This window comes from Mastomys coucha, unplaced genomic scaffold, assembly GCF_008632895.1.
Source record: "Mastomys coucha isolate ucsf_1 unplaced genomic scaffold, UCSF_Mcou_1 pScaffold1, whole genome shotgun sequence".
Lineage (NCBI taxonomy): Eukaryota > Metazoa > Chordata > Mammalia > Rodentia > Muridae > Mastomys > Mastomys coucha.
The window spans coordinates 33,583,680-33,604,749 of NW_022196891.1; the positions used below are offsets into that span (position 1 = coordinate 33,583,680).

At 43.6% G+C, this 21,070-nt stretch overlaps 1 protein-coding gene across 3 annotated transcripts in view; it reads right to left on the reverse strand.

Annotated features, from left to right (window-relative positions):
* Positions 1-21,070, reverse strand: part of Nr5a2 (nuclear receptor subfamily 5 group A member 2) — a 110,784-nt gene that overhangs the window by 37,168 nt on the left and 52,546 nt on the right. For all 3 annotated transcript variants that reach the window (XM_031384064.1, XM_031384067.1, XM_031384072.1), the window contains exons 5-6: positions 10,414-10,533; positions 1,670-1,817 (exon numbers count right to left, since the gene is read on the reverse strand). In XM_031384064.1, coding sequence (XP_031239924.1) covers positions 1,670-1,817; positions 10,414-10,533 — 268 coding nt within the window. The remainder of the gene's footprint in view (positions 1-1,669; positions 1,818-10,413; positions 10,534-21,070) is intronic.

Sequence of the window (21,070 nt, forward strand, 5' to 3'; positions counted from 1 at the left end):
AACAGTGAAGGCAAGATAAAAGTAATTGAAATCAAGGATAGAGATGCCTCAATGGCTAAGAGCACTTGTTTCTCTTTCAGAGGACCAAGGTTCAATTCCCAGCACACACATGGCAGTTCATAACCATCTGTAACTTTAGTTCCAGGCAACTGGATGTCCTCCTCTAACCTCCCTGGACACACATGTGGTACACATACATGCATGTAGGCAAAATACTCACGCATGTAAGATAAAATACATAAATGTAAAAAACCCTTTAAGTCCTCACATGTCTTCACATGTAGTCTCGCTCTACTTAGGGGTAAGAGCGAGGGGTAAGAGGGTATGTCCTCAGGAAGGGTGAGTTAGTCACATGCACCAGCTGAAAACACTGTCAGGCAGAATCATCCTTGGGAGTCAAAGCAAGTTTACGCTTGGTGACCCACACACTGTTCTTGCCTAACTGACACAGGCTTCCTTGAACGGAACTTTTCTGTTTGTTGTGGTTAATACAGAAAGCACTCAGGGGCCGCTCCTGGCACTGGAAACCTTTGGACACACCATCTATGAAACAGATGTCTTTTTACACTCTCACCAATATTTCTTTCTATCCATCACACTGTCCAAAACATGCACTGTCCAAAACATGCACACGGTCACTTCCCTTTCAACACTGACTGCACGAGGAGGACTAACCCGCCTCTTGAGACTTGAAGTCGTCCCTGTATTAACAGCAGTTACGTGGTGCTATCAGAGGAATTCTGGAACCACGGTGCCTAATTTGGAAAGCAGACATATCTGTTTCACTCTGTGGATTGTTTTCTTGTTTTATTTCTTGGATACGAATTCACAACTATCTTATAACTGAAGACTAAAGAAAAAACATATGCCGGCAAGTCTGATTTCTTCCATTATTTTTGTTCAAGGGAAGTTGCCTCCCTCAGCCCTTCTTCCAATGAGGAATGAACAGACTTGGCAAAAAGTTTATTTAAGTTGGCTTTGTTAAGCCAACAAAATACAGAAATCAACTAAGGGACAGGCAGAAAAATCTGTTCCTTTGAAGTCGATAAAAATCCATCTCCTTAATCCTTTTTTTATTCCAAGTAGAGGTGATTTTTCTCCACTGGCTCACTGAGAACCTTGATTTTAGCTAATCTATCTTGCTTAGTTATCTTCCTACCCCGGACCCCTGCTAAAGAAGCATCTTTCGTCTTGACAGCCACTATTGTTTAAACGTGCAGAGTGGCACAGCTCGTCATAAACATTCTCCAGCTAATCCTAATCGAGTTTTAAAACACAAAAATGACCGGCCCCATTTTAGAAGAACAAGAGCAGAAGCTAGACCACAGAACAGAAAACTCATACAAATACGAAAGATGGCTCCACCCTGGTCCACTGACTCTCCTACGTCGCCACTATGCCTTCCGTCCTCGCTTTCTGCCCCTTGTTTACCTGCCCACCATAGAGGAAAGAAAGAACGGCACCCCAAATGGACTCCCGTTCTGCACCCCACCCATCTGCTAAAGGGCTAAGATTCACAAAAGAATAAACATGGTGAAAGCATGTTTGTGTCTAAAGATCAGTGGAAGGAAATCCACCATCCTTGTAACACCAAGACACTCGCTCAATGTTGGGTATTTTTTAAAATAATGTCTGTGGAATGAACTAAGAGGAAAATAACTTTACTTACCTGAGCTGAACAGAACCAAGAACTTGAGACATACAAACTCTCGCTGATCGAACTGGAGGGAACGGAGTCTCAGCACGAGCTCCTGTGTGAGACTCAGGAGGTTGCTGAATGAGACTTCGGCGTTTGAGATGATGGTGGAGTAGTCCACCTGCAACACAGAACCACAGTTGTGATGACCAACAGGACCAGCAGTACAAAGTTCCCTGGAACTCCCTGGGAACTGAGGGTAGAATCAGGTCATAGTCTAGATTTCTAACACAGAGGCCACGGGTCAGGCTGGCGGAGCCAGTTCATCAATTGAAGCTCTATTTTTTATGGGTGGCTCAAGTTGACAGCAGCTTCCCAGTCCAACTAGAGAGAGCTTTGCTCTTGAAGGCATTTTGAGATACCTCCTGTAAAGGGTATCCAGATGATGCTGATAAAAATCCAAATCATGTTAACGACTTTCATAGCAACTAGTTTTTATTGCCTTTATTTTACAAGTACCTATACCTGCTTTTCTGCTGTAAAAATATTTCCTTTTTTTTTTGTTTTTTGTTTTTTGTTTTTTTTTCGAGACAGCGTTTCTCTGAGTAGCCCTGGCTGTACTGGAACTCACTCTGTAGACCAGGCTGGAACTCAGAAATCCTCCTGCCTCTGCCCTCCAAGTGCTGGGATTAAAGGCGTGTGCCACCACCGCCCAGCATAAAAATATTTTCATGCAAGGTAATCATTTAAATTCTGTCGAGACAAAAATATGCTACCCACAAGAAATGAGCCACATAATAATTCTACATAGACACAATAACATATACCAACATATGAGGAAATAATGGTTATGATACATCTTAACTGGCATGGTGAGACATCTTAATATATTCATGGATCAACACTGCTTGCTTGCAGATGATTAAAATATTTTGGTGTGGTGATTAAGGACTCTTATTTTAGAAAGAGTCACACTATGTAGCCCAAGCTGGCCTCAAGCTCATCATCACCCCCACTCCAAGCTCCCTGGTGTCAACATATGCTTGATTCTAAAACTATTTAGTAGCAGTTCCCCTTCCTTAGAGGCTGACATGAGGCTGTTAGTTTGAGATGATTGCATTAGATTCTAACGAATTGATTACCATCCCCCCCTCTACCCCTTGACACATGTCCTAATTTTTATGCAGAATAATTTCTTGGTCTGGAAAACAAGCCCCAGAAGTCTTACTTCTATTTTCATTTTGTAAAATGTACTGAGAGGCACCCATCTCATGAGGACATAAGACATTCAATTTATAATGACAAGTTAAGACAGTAGGGTGGCCGTCCACGGCAGTACTAGCTTGGCCCCTCAGTGCACTGCCTGGGAAGACCCCCTCAGTGGCTGGCACTCCCAGCTTTGTTTTTCTGGAGAATTCTCAGGCAACCAGATGATCTTTTAGGTGCATTTAATTTTTGCATGAGCAGCAAATTTGTCTGGGAGGCAAGCCCTCATCTGCCACTCGCCCAGAGCAGACTGTATTAAATTTTTATATTTATTGACATTTCATTACCATAATTGACTGCACTTGTTTCGCTAGGAGAAGGCACAGGGCTGCCTCCTACGCACAAGAACTAGTCTCTTGAGTAGAATCTGCAATTAAAAACAAGGCAGAATGGATCTTCCCCCCTCCCCTTATATTGTGTAAATATGATGAGTTGAGTTTTCAGCCTTAACTAGAGAATACTGGGTGTAAAGAAACCGTTATCAAGGGTGGGAAAATTATGAATCAGTGGAAGGAAACACCCTCAAAGGTGTCAATCAACTTACAGAGAGAGTCAACTACACAGGAAAAAGCCACCATTGAGGTGCAGTTCAGTGAAGCGCCTGCTTCAAGCCAGTGCTTTCCTACTGTTCTGTATGATAGTGGGTGGGCACTATCCTGTGTGATAGTGGGTGGGCACTATCCCGGGTAAATGCAGTGCAGTGAAGCGCCTGCTTCAAGCCGGTGCTTTCCTACTGTTCTGTATGATAGTGGGTGGGCACTATCCCGTGTAATTTAATTGTCAAGCATTCTATGGCTCTTTGTCTTTTTTCAAAAATGTAGGTAAGGGCCAGTCTATAGGCAGCTTGAACCCTGGGGCAGGGGATCAAGGGGATAATTTGGAGCCCTGTACGGGCACTTCAGACTTCTAGAGTGACATCCAGACAGCATTTTTTTTTTTCCGAGACAGGGTTTCTCTATATAGCTCTGGCTGTCCTCACTCTGTAGACCAGGCTGGCCTCAAATTCAGAAATCCACCTGCCTCTGCCTCCTAAGTGCTGGGATTAAAGGTGTGCGCCACCACAGCCCATCCAGACAGCATTTTTGTCACTATTCTTAAAGGGAGAGGTTCTTATGTCAAGGAAGTTCTCACTTCACAGGTTAAGTGGAATAGCACAGATACTCAAACCCCACCAATCAGACCCTGGGAAAGGGGTTATTTGGCTTACAGGTTGTGGTCCATTATGGAGAGAAGCCAAGGTAGGAACCGAAGCAGAGACCAAAACTGCAACTGGCTCACTCAGCTTGATTATACAACAGAAGGCCACCTAGTTAGGGGTGGCTCCATCCACCTAGTTAGGGGCAGCTCCACGCACAGTGGGCTGGGCTCTTCCACATCCACTGGTAATAAAAAAGATGTCCCACAGACTCAGCCACAGGCCAATCGGATGGAAGCAATCTCACAACTGACCTTTCTTAGAGGTGGGTGTAGCTTGTGTCAAACTAGACTACACAACGAGGGTGGCAGAGACAGGAAGGAAGACAAGCCTGGGATCACATCCTGAACTATACAGTGAGTTCTAGACCAACCAAACAAACTTAGTGTGACTGCAACAAACAAAAATAAAACATCAGTACCTTTGCTACTGGAATAACACGGATTGAACATAGTGAAATACAAAACTCTGATGGATAATCAAGTCTGGTGGTTCAGACCCTTAAAGCTCTGCAGTCAAAGGCAGCTTTGGATATTTAGCGAAGTTAAGACCTGTATGGACTACATGAGACCCTGTGTCAAAAAAAACAAAAACAAAAACAAAAAAAAAACAGAAGCAAACCAAACCTGAAATAATGCCCTCAAGTCTAAAACACTGCAAGGGACAAGTTTTGTACTAAACAAAATTCCCTCTCAGAGATGTGTGTGATTCCCTCTCAGAGATGTGTGTGTGTGTGTGTGTGTAACTTAAAATAACTGCATATTTAAAATTGGCCCTAGCTCTATGTGTGTAACTCTCTTGACACCCATAATCTGAAGCACTTTAATCCCAAGCATTTTCAGATAAGGGTTATTCAACATTTGAGAGAAATTCTGCAGGGCAAATGGGCTCAGTGAGTGACAACCATGGGGACTAACGGATGACCCTTACAAAGACAGTTGAGAAAATCAGACACCATCTCCACCCGAGTGTCCTCATCTTTAAATGAGGCACATAAACTAGAACGGTCCCTCTCCTCTCCGTGGTTATGACGAGATAATCATAGTGAGAACGTTACTATAATTCAAGCTTGGTGCCAACTGAATATGCCTTGTGGGCACTGCGTAGAACACACAAGCACATTGACTAGGCCCTGATCCTGAAGGCTGTATTAAAATAAAATGCAAACTCATAGTCTTAGTTAATTTTACTATCAAGATGACGTTAATTGAATTAGATGTGTGTTAACTTTCAACATGTAACTTTTAATAGCCGAGGTTCATTCTCAAAACATAACACCTGAAGGAATTGCTTGTGAGACACCTGTAGACCAAGGAATTGACTGGCATCCTAACACCTTTATAGCCACATTTATTTACATTCTAATTTGAAAGCTGAAACATGCTTATTAGACAGGGGGTGGGGGCCCGTCTGGCAACATTTCTTCAAGGATAATTTATCAAATTGCACAGTTCTGAAGGAGGACGGATGACTCACTTCTGATAAATCACAGGCCTGCAACTTCCTTACATTTTATTGCAAACATAATTATGTTTTCATTGTTGGGTGCAGAGTTTGTACTCATTTCAGGAGCAGCTGGCCTTGTCTTTTATGTACTTAGTAAAATTAATTGATTGCTCTCTTACTTGTAATCTTTATGCCATTAAATCCAAGGGGGAGACTGAAGAGACCGTCTAAGCCAGTGTCCTCTTTGGATGAAGTTCATTTATCATGAAGATACAGAGATAATTTGCTTTTAGTTCTAATGTCCAAAGTTTTGATGGCTCAGATAGCGTAAGACTCTTGTCATTTTAATACAGTGCACAATAATACAAGGTAATAGGTTGACAGTACATCTTTCCCGTAGGATAATGTTAGAGTGGTTGTTAATTAGGTACAATATGCAAATACTAGAATCTGCCCTCATGTCAAGTACTTTACTGTTATTCAATATGCACACAGGTACATGCATATGTGTATGTATAGCTTTTAAAATGCTAGATAAAAAGAATTAGCTGCCATAACTATAAGATACTAACTAAAAACACTGCTTTGACACTTTTGAATATTAATGATAATCGGTCTTTACTTTTTGCCTCAATGTTATTTAGTCTACATTTATTATATCAGTGTTGGATGAAAACTCACAAGTATGTGAGCATAGTGGTGCCCACCTTTGATGTCAGCACTCAATAGGCAGAGGCAGGTAGATTTGTGAACCCCAGACTCGTCTGGTCTACTAAACAAGGCAGGCTTGTATAGTAAGATCTTGTATATAAATTAGAAGAAAAAAATAAAGAAAAAGTCTTTTTCAACATACAATAAAACATAAGTTTAAAGTGTGATATCAAACTCTGTAGAGTTAATTTAAAAACCTTGGTGTGAGGGATGGTTCCTCGGTTAAGAGCACCGGCTGTGCTGGTGGTGACACATGCCATTAATCCCAGCACTTGAGAGGCAGGTGGATTTCTGAGTTCAAGGCCAGCCTAGTCTACAGAATGAGTTCCAGGAAAGCCAGGGCTGCACAGAGAGACCCTGTCTCAAATAACAAAAAAAATAAAAAATAAAAAAAAAAAAATAAAAGAAAGAAAGAAAGAAAGACAACAACCAAAAAACCCCCCAAGAAATTAAAAGAAGGGAAGGGGAGACGGAGAGGGAGAGGGAGAGGGAGAGGGAGAGGGAGGGGGAGGGGGAGGGGGAGGGGGAGAGAACAAGATCACCTTGGTGTGAAACACGGTGCTCCTACCAGCATCCTGGACTGGAGGCCTGAGCTTTATCACTGGTGTCTGTCCCCCACGTCTGAGTATGAAGCTGTGTTCTTACCTGTTCATGATTTCAAGACAGCTTCCTGGAGATACTGAACTTCACTTTCACCCCCTTGCTCCTCCTCCCTTCTCACTTCCCTCATTTTCCTTTGTTTTTCTCTGTGGGGCTGCAGACTGAGCCCAGGGCCTCACACATCGTCAAATGCTGCCCACCAAGCTGCACCCACAGACCACTCCTCAATGTTAGTCTTTTCTACCTCCTTTGCTGTAAAAAGTTTAGTCGCTTTATCAGCATTCTACACATAGTGGGGAAGAAAGGACAGACATTGGGCACTAAGGCTGTTGGGGCCTGTGGTTGTCCATAGAGCTGCCCGAGAGGTTTGTATGGCAACCAATCACATGCTTCAAGGGAACAGAAAATCACTGTCTAGGATTCTCTTTGTGTTGAGATGTTGGCTTTGATATTTGTCTTAGTTAGGGTTTCTATTACTGTGATAAAACACCATGGCCAAAAGCAACTTGGGTGGAGAAGGCTTATCTCAGCTTACTGTTCAGGTCACACTTCTCTTCTGGAAGATCCTACAATGCAGCTGACAGTGCTCTGGGGCTTGCCTACATCTCCGTTTCCTGTAAAGCCCAAAGGACAGTTGCTACCTACCATTGTGGAGCAGATGGAGGAGGGGCCTCCCTGCAGGGCAATAGCTAATAATTCTCCTTTCACATCTTTGATTGCGTTCCATTATTACTCTACCAGAAATATTTTTTACCCAAATGTAAAAGCATCTTCCTCACTTAAGGGTGAGTGCCAACCATGGAGCCTTAGGGAGACTTCTGCATGCTTTATTGGCACAACGTGGCTTAATTCTTCCCCAGGACAGCAGCATGACCTTGCTATAGTGTATCATGGAAGCTGACCTCCACCTGGGTGTGAAGGCTCACACTGTAGACAATCTATGGGACATAGGTCACTATGTCTCTGGGTCAGCCTTGTTTAAAAGACTTGCTCTTTAGTCCAGTACCACACAACTATTTCCTGTTGTTACAATTGAAATTTTCTCATGTGGGTATCACACAGGCAAAGAAACTGATATAGGTAGGATGACTTTCTCAGGATGATGTAGCTAGTAAACTCTAAAAAGGGTACATAGTCTGTTCTAACATACACAGATACACATATACACACATGTACATACTTAGACACATTCATAAACACAGGCGCATATATATATATATATATATATATATATATATATATATACTCTTTAAAATTCCCAAATCAAAGTCAAGAAGTTTGTATTAATGCACTCTAGCTATGTGTGTTGGCACATGTTTGTAATATGCACAATAAGGAGGCTGAAATAGGAGGATCGTGGCTTTAAGGCCCAAAGTGTTCCATAGTCAACTCTGTCTCAAAAATCCTTCTGTCCCTAGAGAAAAACATTTGCCGTCTCCACATGCTACTAAGCTGCAGACATGTGAAGACGCTTCCCCCGTCATCCCCCGGTATTTTAATCTATTTGTTTCCATTCTCTCTCTCTCTCTCTCTCTCTCTCTCTCTCTCTCTCTCTCTCTCTCTCTCTCTCTCTCTCTCTGTTTCCATTCTCTCTCAATCTCTCTCTCATCTGTGTGTGTGTCTCTGTCTCTCTGTGTGTCTACTCTACAACCCAACCCCTAATTTTTTCTTGCTGTTTGTTAGAAAGCTCATGAGCCTTTTCTTGGTTGCTCCACAACAGAAGATAAAAGCTCCCCCCCCCGCACCCCCCCTCCATAGTTACCATGAATGAGAACGCTTTTGTACAAGAGGCATCACTCTGTTCACGAGGGAATCTGGGAGCATCTGTACTGCAGGAAAGATGTGGGGAACAGCTAGGGAGGTCCCGCCTTCTATTTTCATGTCCAGGCCGGCAGTGATTGACAGCAAGAATAACAGTTTGTGCTGTTTTGGTTTTAAAAATCAGAGAGGCAGGGGCTGTGCTTTCTCTGCCTTTCAGCAGTCACTACTACTAATCTACGGCAAAATAAACTAGTGCCAGGATGAGATGCACAACCCTGCTTCATTTAAGCAAATGAGATTGAGTTCATCCTGAGCTGTGTCTTTTACTTCTAATGGAACCCCAAGCTGGGTAAGGGTGGGGATGGTCAAACATATACCCCGTGATCAGCCTAAAAAATGGGGAGGTTCCCTCTTAAGACTTGAGATACAGAATGCAAACACCAGCATTTGGAAGCACATGCGGCCAGAGAGACTTTCTTATCTATAAAGTTCTCCCCAGAGCTGCTGAGAACAAGGAGCAGAGTCGGGCGAATTGATCCAGTCGGCAAAAGCTTGACATGGTGCTTGCCTTTAATTTGATTGGGAAGTGTGATTTATTAATAATACAGAGAATGGTGTGGAGACAGCCTCTCATTTTCAAATATGCACTGCTGTGGTTTCACAGCACATAAACATTTATGGCTGGATGTTAAAGATCACAATGCCTCTGCGCTCGAGTCACCCTGGCTGAACGATGGAGTGGTACCCTGCATAGCTATGACCAAATGCGCTGACTGAAGAACTCACAGTATTATACCCGAAGTTTATGTTACCAATCAACCCACTATGTAGAAGGAAGAGTGGACAAGACCAGAAAAATTTATAAAAGCCCTAAGAAGTAGGAATTAAGCCCACTGTATAGCATAGGTCCTCTGTTTAGTCTCTGCTTTACCATGGTTTACTCAAATGTCACCTCAGTAAGGCCAAACACTGTATAATCCCCAGGTCTCACTGAAGCATGTGCTCATACTTGCAGGCCAATATATATAATGTCCTTTGGCTCCAATATGCCACAGGTTTGTGAATTAGTTTATTATCATCAACCTCCTGCTGCAACAGGACAGGACTCTGTTTTTACTCCCTAATATACAGCGGTGCCTGTGAATGGGGATCAGCATGTAGCCGGGTAACCAGTAAGTACTTATAGATTCAACAATTGTAGGTTTACAAACAAACCCAACTTTATAGCGATTTTTCTTTGTAGATAACAGACTAGCTCTTGAAAATCGGAACTCCTATCCCTTCTCATGAGCTTACTTCTCTTCCACCTATTCCTCAGACAGTGTTCCAAAGTTGCAACGATGCTGGGGCTCCTTGGGTAGCTCAACAGTGGTGAGCATATGTTTAACATAGAGACCCTGGGTTTTATCTTTAGCACCATCACCAACATCACCGGTGGCGGCAGCAACAAAACAGCAAGGACTGTCCAGTTTATAAAGGAACTAAAATGTCTAGCTAACTACAAATATGGTGTGTTGATGGCAGAAGCTGAAGGGGGGTTGGGGGGGAGCCAAACCCACCAGTCCTAATTGCTGAGTTTAGTTTAGATGTCCATCTGACCCTTGTACCAGACTCCTCATTCTGCAGACTGGCAGCGGAAAGCTGTTCACTTTTCGAAAAGTTCTGATCAGAGCAGGAACTGAGGGCCCAAGTCATCATTTCTCCCTCAAGAGTGCTTCTGACCTAGTAAAAGTCCTGCCGCGCCGAACAAGCTGAATAATGAGCTTTCTGTTTGTTTTGTTTTGGTGGGGATACTCACATGTTCTCCAGTAACCAGGAAGATTGTCCCTTCCTTCCCATGCGCCACTTGCCGGTAAATGTGATCGAGGATCAAGAGCTCGCTCCAGCAGTTCTGAAGCAGCTTCATTTGGTCATCAACCTGTAATTGAAAAATTAAGAGTACGTTGTTCCCTATCTTCTTGGTTTTGCATAATTTCCCACACAAGAACAATAAGCAAAGAGGTCCCCTTCGATGAGCACTCTGACACAGATGCTCAGCAAATACATTGCTGCTCCTGGAGAGCTATTTTTATTTAGACAAACACTTCAGAATATAAACTACATAATTATAATCAGCAAGCTGCTAGGACAAGACACTCCATTAGATTGTTCTAGCTGGCAGTACAAGAGCTATGAGAGTTTAGTTGTTGGAGGTCCAGGTGCCTGAATGGTCCTTAACAGACCGTGCTAGAATGCTTCCAAATAGTCCACGATCACATTTGGAAAGGTCAATACACATCTTAGCAAGCTGCCAAACACAGGGAGAACTAACAGGGTAGCCTGAGGGATTTCTGGAGGTAGAGGAACTGGCCCTATCGATCATGAGTGTTAACGACAATTCTTAATGATGTGGGTCTCTTAAGAGAAAGATCACCAAGGCTGCTCTTGCCTGTGACACCAGCACTTGAAACATAGGGACTGGCCTTGACTGACTACATAGCACATATGAGGCCAGTCAGGGCTACAGGAGACCCTGACTCAAAATAAAACAAATAAATGCCCTGTACTAAGCTTTTTGTTGTTGTTGGTTTTTATGATTTAAACAATTCTCCCCCAAATCCTCTAAATGTTATTTTCCTTGTAGTCAAGAGTGGTCAGGAGTACGGTGAAGATGACGATGGAAGGGGGTGCAGGGTCACCATGAGCATCTTTCACTCTCCAGAGGATTTTGTAATTTAATGACAAAGACCTATTTATCTCACACACCATCTACACATCTATGATATAAATGTGGAGACAATCAATCTGCCATTACATGGTATACCAAAACCCTGGGGTGCCCAAATGCAAGATCCATGTGCCAGTCATATGCAGAAGCTCTACTGGCTGGCATATGTCAGGGGATGTTTAAGGACTGTCTTAGTCAGAGTTTCTGTGCTGTGGTAAAACACAACAACAAAAAGCAACTCAGGGGGAAAGCGCTTACTTCAGTTTACAGTTCCATAGACAGCACAACACTGAGGGAAGTCAGGGCAGGAATTCAAACTGCACAGGTGCCTCAGAGCAGTACTGCTTACTGGCTGCCCCCTATGGCTGGCTCAGCCTGCTGTCTTATAGCACCCAGGACCAGCAGCCAGGGGTGGCACCACTCACTAATTAAGAAAATGCCCTAGACTCGGGGGCCTAGAGACTAGAGACGTGGGCTCACTTTCTCAGTTGAACCCCACCCCCACCCCAAGTTGACATGGTAAATACCCAGCACAAAGACTTTTGTGTGTTAGTCTGGCTCAGACTCACAGAGCATGCTTTTATTAAGTTAGCAGAATTGGTCCCATCCTGCATAATTTTTAGATGGTCAAGGATGTATTCTTTCTCCTTCCCCAAATCCAGGTTGTCTTCTGATGATACCAAGATGTATAAAAATTTTCTAAATAAAATTAATTTACCTCACATCATTAAAGTCATTGATTGATTTGGTTTTGGTCTTGAGACAAAGTTCTTACTTTGTAGCATGGCTGTCTCCTTAAGTGCTAGGCTTAACAAAACAAAACAAAACAAAACAAAAACAACCAAACAAAAAAACCAGATGGGTGCTACTGTACCAGTTTACACGGGGATTCAATGAAGCTCTGGACAGTAGACACACAGATAGGAGCTGGTGGCCAACTCCGATTTCCATAGAGCTGGGACACAGTGAATGTGGCCAAAATGAGGGCAAGAACAAGGATGGACTCCATGGCTTCTGTGCCTGCCATCTGTGAGAGCCTGGCCCAGTCACTATCAAGCCTTATTTTCTCAGCTAAAATATGTGAAGTGGGTTTTATTATATGCACAGGAAGACATCATTGATAAGAAAAATCTCTTCTAAATGGGGCACGGTGATGCTATAAATTCTAGCACTCAGAACACTAAGCCGGGAGAATTGAGTTTCAGGCTAGCCTGGACTAGAGAACAAGCTCAAGGTAACCTGAGCTACACAGAGCCACCTGTGGTATGTGGGTGGGGGCAGGTGTAAAACAATAAACAAATGAAGAAACAATAGGCAGACATATCCGTGAGGGTAGAGTGGATTGGGGGTAGAGCTCAAAGGAAAAGCACCTGCCGAACAAGTACAAGACCCTGGGATCTGCCTTCAGCATCTCACTCCCACCTCACCCCTCCACTTCCAAATCCAGGCTGGGCAGACTGAAGCTAACAGCAAGCTGGGTGACAGGCAAAAGTCTTCCTTCCGAAAATTGTACACTGCTACGAATTCCAGAATTAGGATTTGAACCAAGGACCCTAGGCAAATAAATGCTTCATTATTAAGTAAGCCCAAGTGGCTATTTTTGAGCCAACTATTTGGCGTGTCTAAGTGTGGGGCTCTGGGATAAAAGACTTAATAAGGCTAACTCAATCCTTGTCTTTGGGGAAATCACTTGCTTGGCCCAGCAACCAGTGGGTTAGTTGACAGTGGGAATACTCTAATCTTCTGAGTTCCACACAGTGGGTCAGGGCAGGGTAGGGACAGTAGCTAGGTACTTTATCTTCGGCTTCGGTTGACTGCAGGTGGGGAGCTCTGTCCTGATGACCCAGCAACAGGCATGTCATTGCACCTAGAGCAGACTCTAGAGCTTTCTCTCTTGGATGCTAAGGGTGATTTCAGAGCAAAGTGCAGGCTGCTCCTCAAGGTTTTATTACACCCTCATATGCTATCAGAATCTTATTTCAAATTTATCAGTCTACAATGGTAATTTGGCTCCATTTATTTATTTTTTTAAACGTGATATAAACCTTTGGTTATTTATTGAACACTCTTTTGGGGGAAGCCAAAAAACTGTACTTTGAGATGGTGTTTCCAACAGTGACTACACAGGAGAACGTGGTACAGAGCCTGAGGGGATGAGGCCAGGCAGAGCTCCTAAGTCCACCTATGGGTAGAGAATGGAGGTTTCAGCTTAAGAACCTATTTCTACTGTGTGAGGGCATGCCTTTAATGCTGGACTTGGGAGGCAGATCTGTGAGTTCAAAACCAGCCTGGTCTCCACAGTGAACCGCACAGGGAGGTCCTGAACTCTCCCCAAAGAAGAGTGAAGAGGGGCAGGAGGGGCGGCTAAGCGGTTCAGAGCATAGACTGTTCTTCCTGGATTCCCAGAAACCACGAAAGTGGTTCAACTGCCCGAAACCCAAGCTTTGGAGGCTCTGACTGGACACCTGTACTCATGTGTACATGCCGACCCAGAGACATGCCTATGTATAATTAAAAACGAAACAAACAAACAAACAAAACAAAACAAAAGTAAAGTGGCTTGTCCTGGCCATTTTGGGTTCACCTTTTGTTTTATATTCTATGTTTATGCCATCACTTCTTCTCTTAACCAAAGGTCTCCTAGAACCTGCCTGAGGCTTTTTAAATAAAGGAATAAATGCCTGAGTCACTTCCCATGTATCTCAGGTAGCCAGCCCCAAGGGCTAAGCTAGTGTCTCATTTAGTCCTTAAAATAAAAGATAACTTTCCTTTTTTCTTTTTTTTTAGATTTATTTATTTATTATATCTAATTATACTGTAGCTGCCTTCAGACACACCAGAAGAGGGTGCTACGGATGGTTGTGAGCCACCATGTGGTTGCTGGGATTTGAACTAGGGACCTTTGGAAGAGCAGTTAGTACTCTTAACTGCTGAGCCATCTCTCTAGCCCCAGAAGATAACTTTTCATACAGTGAAACCACCAGCCACTGGGAGACCCCTGGTCAAACCTGCCCTCCAGGTCTGCACGGAACCTGGCCCTCGGTAAGGACTTCTGGACTGACTATAATTTCAAAAACCCTCCTGAGCAATGGAGCCTACATTTGGAGACGCATCATTGAGCCTGTGATGTTTTAGGACATCTTGAAATTGGTGAGAGTTCATTTCAGCTTCATGCTACTCGGCTGACATCACCTTCATGACCGTGTGCTCGGACACAGACGGATACACACACACACACACACACACACACACACACACACACACACTGCCGTTAACACTGTAATATTTAGTGTGGCATTTGGAGAGCCCAAGAAGAGGCCCAGTTAGCATTCAGTTGCATTAGAAAGCAAAACATCTCCCTAGTGGTGATCACTAACGCTCCCTGGGTTATCTGCCATAGTAAAAGGAAGGACTTATCTCAGACTCTAGTTGCTTATCAGAGAAACTATTTATATTGATATTTCAGACAAGTGTGTAGAGGGATACAAGCCTCACATTGTTTTGAAGCGCTGCTTCCCACACCCCAGTCTGTTAATCATTAGAAGAAGTGCGAGTGCGCTTTCATGCTGAGAGAGGACCTGGTAAGCAAGAAAATGTAGAGATCTTTCACATTCAAGCTATGGAGCCTCACTGCCCCCCCCCCCTTTCCCTTTGAACAGCTGGGAGACTGGCTCAATTGTTATTTCACTCTGCCTCCTGTAGGGCTTATTTTAAATTTATTCCTTCCCTGACTTTTCCCACATCCTCTCCAATCAAGTTCATGTACCTTCTACCTCCTCTCTTTCAAAAGACCAGACCAAACGAAAACTCCCAGATATCCCACCATGCCAAAAAAAAAAACCCAAGATACCACCACAATATAACAACCACAACAGAGTCCATTTTTGTCTTGGCCAACCACTGAACATGGAATCTGCCCTGTGGTATCGTTGATATACCCAAGGTCAATCAATTGGAGAGAATGGAATTTCTCTTTCCAGGTGGTTATGAGTTAAAAGGAGCATCTTGTTTGGGGTGGGACTTGGTGTCCCCCTTCCATTTCTCTGTTGCAGAGGCTTTTATAAGCCATGAATCACTGTGGTTGAGCTTTTAAAAATGATCCTTCAGGGAAGACATTCTACTGACAGGGGCAGGTAGGTGGAATAAAGTAGGAGTGATCCTACTTCTTGTTTTAGAACTTCAACTTGGTGAGCAGGACTGATGTTAAAATGGGGGCAGATGTTATGAAGGACAGAGAATTCACACTCTAGTGACAGGAGCTGACCGGGAACCGGATGGCCAAAAGCCAAGTCTACAGGTCCCCAGACTTACAGAAAGGAGCAGGAACTCACCTTGTAGAATTATTTATTTATTCATTTATTTATTTATTTATTTATTTATTTATTTATTTATTTATTTATTTATGGGTCTCTCTTTGTAATGCTGGCTATCCTAGAAAGTGCTGTGTAGACCAGGCTAACCTTAAAATCAAGAGGTCCGCTGGTCTCGGCCACCCAAGTAAAAACACAAGCCACTATGCCCAGCCGTTGTAAAATTGTATAATAAATCCCTCTCCCCATTATTCACTGCTGTTAGAATAACTCTTGAATCCAAATATAGTTTAAAAGTGAAAGAAAAGGGGAAAAAAATTGAAAAAAACCTGGTTGATGGAATGGCCAGTGGGTTGTGGCAATTGCTGCCAAGCTTGATGACCTGAGGTTCAATACCAGTTGTCCTCTAACCTTTACCCACAAACCATCCCTCCAAAATAAATGAGTAAATGTACACACACATACATACATGCATGTACACAAACGCACATGTGTGTGCACATGCACACATAACCTATTTAAACAGTCTTCAGTGTCAGTATAAACAATATCCACATACTATTTTTTTTCCCTTAGCAAGAGCAAGCAAACAAATCTCTGAAGGTTGATCACTATTTCTTTTTCTAACAATGACATTTATATTCATCAACTCAAAAGCAGTGAGAAAAATCAAAGCCTGCTTCAGGCAAGACAGACACCCAGCTCCCTTCATCCTTTGGTGTTTTATAAAGAACACAGAGGATTATCTGAAACCTGTACAATCAACTGCTACAAAGTCCAAGAAAAAAAAAAAAGATTTCATATTAACAACAATTAAACAAGCACTGGAAACAAAACTGAACCAGAGACTGAACAGCCATGAAGCTCCCTAGTCAGTTGATACATGGTGGTAGATTTATAGTCCTTCCCTGCTCCCAGATAACTGGAGTCCAGCATGCTTCCATTGTATTGCTGCTGTTCACAATACTAGGACTGTACTGGGACCCAAGCTATCTTGGCTCTTTCTGTACTTCTCTAATGGATCAATAAAGGAGCTCCATCAAGCCTCCATGGAGATGAACTCTTCCAGGAGGGAAGTGGAAGGTAGAGTGTTAATGACCTATATATAGGCCTCCACAGAAGCTACATGGAAGAGCAGGAGATTGTCCTCATCTATCCGCCTCTCAGCTGTGCTAGGATAGAAGTTTAGAGTGCCTTCCTGCTTGCTGCCCTGTCATTATAATTCTGGATAGTCACATCCCAGTTTGATTGAATTTAGGTTCCATCTGGGGAGGTGTCTAGTGTTCTGATGGAGTCATTCTATCGTTGATTTAAAAAGAGCAACTCTGAAAAAGAAAACATTCTGCCAGGATCAGGTCCACAGAGGGGAGCCAGAGCTAGTGTTGTCTGTAAGTAGTTGAACAAGGAAACTTTGTCCAGAACCAGGCACAGTGGGGTCTTTAGAGGGATTTTAGGGCCCTGTCCCCCAAATGAGACACCCCAAAAGTCCCAACTCAGCTGACCCTGACTGTCCAGGTCAGGTGGCTGCACAGGTATCAGTGTCCCTCGAAAGAACAGTGCTGCGTGGAGAGAGACGTGGAGAGAGACACTACTAATCGGCTTCTCAGTGGGGTGAGCAAAAGTCACCGGAGTTGCTGATTGTGTTAATCCTCATGATCAAATACAAATAAAAGGCATTGCATTCAGACAAAAGAAAGGAAGGAAGGAAGGAAGGAAGAAAAGAAAGAAAAAGAAAGAGAGAGAGAGAGAGAGAGAGAGAGAGAGAGAAAGAAAGAAAGAAAGAAAGAAAGAAAGAAAGAAAGAAAGAGAGAGAGAGAAAGAAAGAAAGAAAAGCTCATGACATAGTGGCCAGGAATATTTACATGTTCCCTAAGAAGCCATTCAAAAAGCTGCCACCTTCTGATGTCGTTGCCAACCTGTTCCATCCAATGCTGATAAAGACTACAGTCCTCTCTTGCAGAGTCATCTATTTGGATTTCATTTTTTTTGTCAATTTCTTAAACATGGGGATTGCAAACGTGAGGGTCTCTTGGCTTGAAAGTGAAAATATTGACCACAACCTGTCATTACATAAGAATGGGTCAAAAAGCAAAACTCCCCCACCTGCAGTCACACCAGAACCTGAAGTAAAGGAGGAGAGCGGCTGTCAGAGACTACCTCACCCTCTCCAATGGGCCCAACCAGTGGTGCTGCGATGGAGAATGGAGGAGTGAACCAGCACCCACACAAAATGTCTAAGGCATGGTCAGTGGAAGGAAAGCTCTAGAACAAACAGTGCCACACCACGTGGGACACCACAGCCCTAGACCTCAGGCTTTCCTAAGGGAAGCACAGTGACCGTCCAGCAGTGGGGCATTCACAATCAGCAAGCTCACCGCGTCCTCTCAGGAGGAAGGGACCTGGGGGAGTCTGGAACTTGTCTCAGTGAACTTCTATCAGCTCACTTGTTTTGGTCTCACGCTTGCCAAGTTAAGCATCATTATGCTGACCATCTGGGAGTGCCTAATGTCTCCCTTCAGAGGGCAGCACTCACTACTCTCAGTGAAGTTGCGCTCCTGCCAGGAAGCAAATGTGCAGTACTGAGAGAGATCTCTGAGTTTAAAGGATTATGTAAAAATATTTAATATCACTATTGAGAAGATGGCTACAGCCCCACCACTCGAGAGAGGCTCAGCTTCAAGTTCAGTCTGAGCTACACTGAGAGATTGTTTCTAAGAGCCTATTCAGGAGGGCTGAAGAGATTATCTTAGGGGTTAAGAGCATTGACTGCTCTTCCAGAAGGCCTTGGTCCAGTTTCCAGCACCCATGTGCTGGCTCCTAACTGTCTGTAACTGTATGGGGTCCGATTCCCTCTTCTGATATGAAGATATATATGTAGACAAAACACCCATATACATAGAATAAATAAATCTTAAAAAAAAAAAAAAGAGGGCTGGGCAGTGGTGGCACACGCCTTTAATCCCAGCACTTGGGAGGCAGAGGCAGGTGGATTTCTGAGTTCAAGGCCAGGCTAGTCTACAGAGTGAGTTCCAGGACAGCCAGGGCTACACAGAGAAACCCTGTCTTGAAAAAACAAAACAAAATAAACCAACCCAAAAAACAAACAAACAAAAAAAAACAAAAAAGGGGGGAGGGACTGACTAGTTAACCTAAAACCACTATCTCGTCTAATTATAAACACATTCCCAATCAACAATAAAACTAAACACCATAACATGGATAACCCGATGACTTGGTGAATCTGTGACTTATTCTTATGTGTAGAACTTACAAAGGACAGAAGAAACTAGACCAGTGAACAAAACAGTGTGTGACTTCACGGCCAAGGAGCTTCTAACAAAGACTGTGACTCGACAAAGAACTTGACAGGACTGAACTCCAGCTGTACATCCTCAAATGAGAAGCCTGTCAGTGTGAGGCAAACACCTAGCACTCACATACACAGCACAATTAGAGTGCCGTCGACACCACAGAAGAAAGAAAAACAACTGAGACGCTAAATGAAATAAGTAGAAAAGGCTCAGGTGACGAAAGGGCTGATGAACGAGGAAAATATTTGAAAGTTAGATGGATGTCAAATATTTCCCTAGAGTTTCGCTTTGCTGGCTATTTACCTAGTTCCTGTTTTTCAGTTCAGAAATCTCCTATGTGTAATTAAAGCAATATTCTCACCTGTTCTAGAAGAGCAAGCAAGAAATGAATTCATTTTATGGAGATGTGCTGGCTAGTTTTAGGTCATTTTGACACAAGCAGAGTCATGAAAAATAGGAGCCTCAGTTGAGAAAATGTATGCACTAGACTGACCAGGGCAATGGCAAGGCTGTGGCGCATTTTCTTGATTGATAGTTGATGTGGAAGGGTCCACATCACAGTGGGCAGTGCCACCCCTGGGTTGGCAGTGGTGGGTGCTGTAAGAAAGCAGGCTGAGCAAGCCATGAGAATCAAGCTGTTGAGTAGCACTCCTCCATGGCCTCCTGCCTCCCGGGTTCCTGACTCAACGTCTCTGGATGAAGGACTATACCTCTTCTCCAAGTTGCTTTAAAATTATATTTAATTGAAATAAAATTAGCTCATTTTCCCCCTTCTTATTCCTCCCTACAGCTACCCCCCAGTTACACTGCCTTGACCCCTTCCCATGAACACCCAAGTTTATGGGAAAGAGGCTGTCAAGTTTCCAGATGTTCTTCATTTATAATTACATACACATGTATATGCACACACCACACATCACACCACACCACACATCACACCACACCACACATCACACCACACCACACATCACACCACACATCACACCACACCATACCACATCACACATCACACACCACACCACATCTCACCACACCACACCACATCTCACCACACCACACCACATCACACATCATACCACACCACACACCACATCACATCTCACCACACCACACCACAGCACACATCACACCACATGTCACCACATCACACCACACCACACCACATCTCACCACACCACACCACATCTCACCACACATCACACATCACAGCACACCACACACCACATCACATCTTACCACACCACAGCACACACCACACCACACCACATCTCACCACACCACACCACAGCACACACCACACCACATCTCACCACACCACACCATACACCAACCTCTTAATCCATCTTATGGTTTGTATGTATTTGGTCTCAGGGCTGACCACTACGCACTGAATAACCAATAACTCTCTTACCCCTGGGATCAGCTAATTCTCCTTCTCCAAGCAAGCTACTAGTTGCTTCTAATTCATTGTCTAGGTGTGGGGTCCTGAGAAAACTTCACACTTCTATGTTAGCATATCGATTTATGGTGGCATTTTTCCAAAACCACACTAGGTACAATACAGAGATCAATAGACCAGGTGAGACACAGTCCTATCAGTTACATGTGTGTCATCTCCTGAATTTATAGTTCACAATGAAAATCCTATGTAAGATGATGTGTTTTCTGTTGGCTTACACTCAGTGTCAAGAAAGGATCTGTGAATATGGTGACATCTACAAAAAAATCTATAATGATGTTATATCTCTAGGTCTTCCTTCTGCCACTGTCTTACTAGTAAGCAAGCCCCCAGGCAGAGAATTGTGGGAGTGTGATGAGCCCACCATTTAGCATCTTAAATTAAGAAGTGAATGGAAGAAGGCACTGGCTGTCCCATTCTCTGTGAGATAGAAAATTACAGTTGATCCAACCATGGGTACACATGGGGAGACTCACGGCTCCAGCAGCATATGTATAGCAGAGGATGGCCAAGTCGGTCATCAATGCGAGGAGAGGCCCTTGGCCCTGTGAAGGTTCTGTGCCCCAGTGTAGTGGAATGCCAGGGCCAGGAAGCAGGAAGGGGTGGGATGGTCAGCATGGGGAGGGGGAGGGAACAGGGGATTGGTTTAGGTTTTTTTTTTTTTTTTT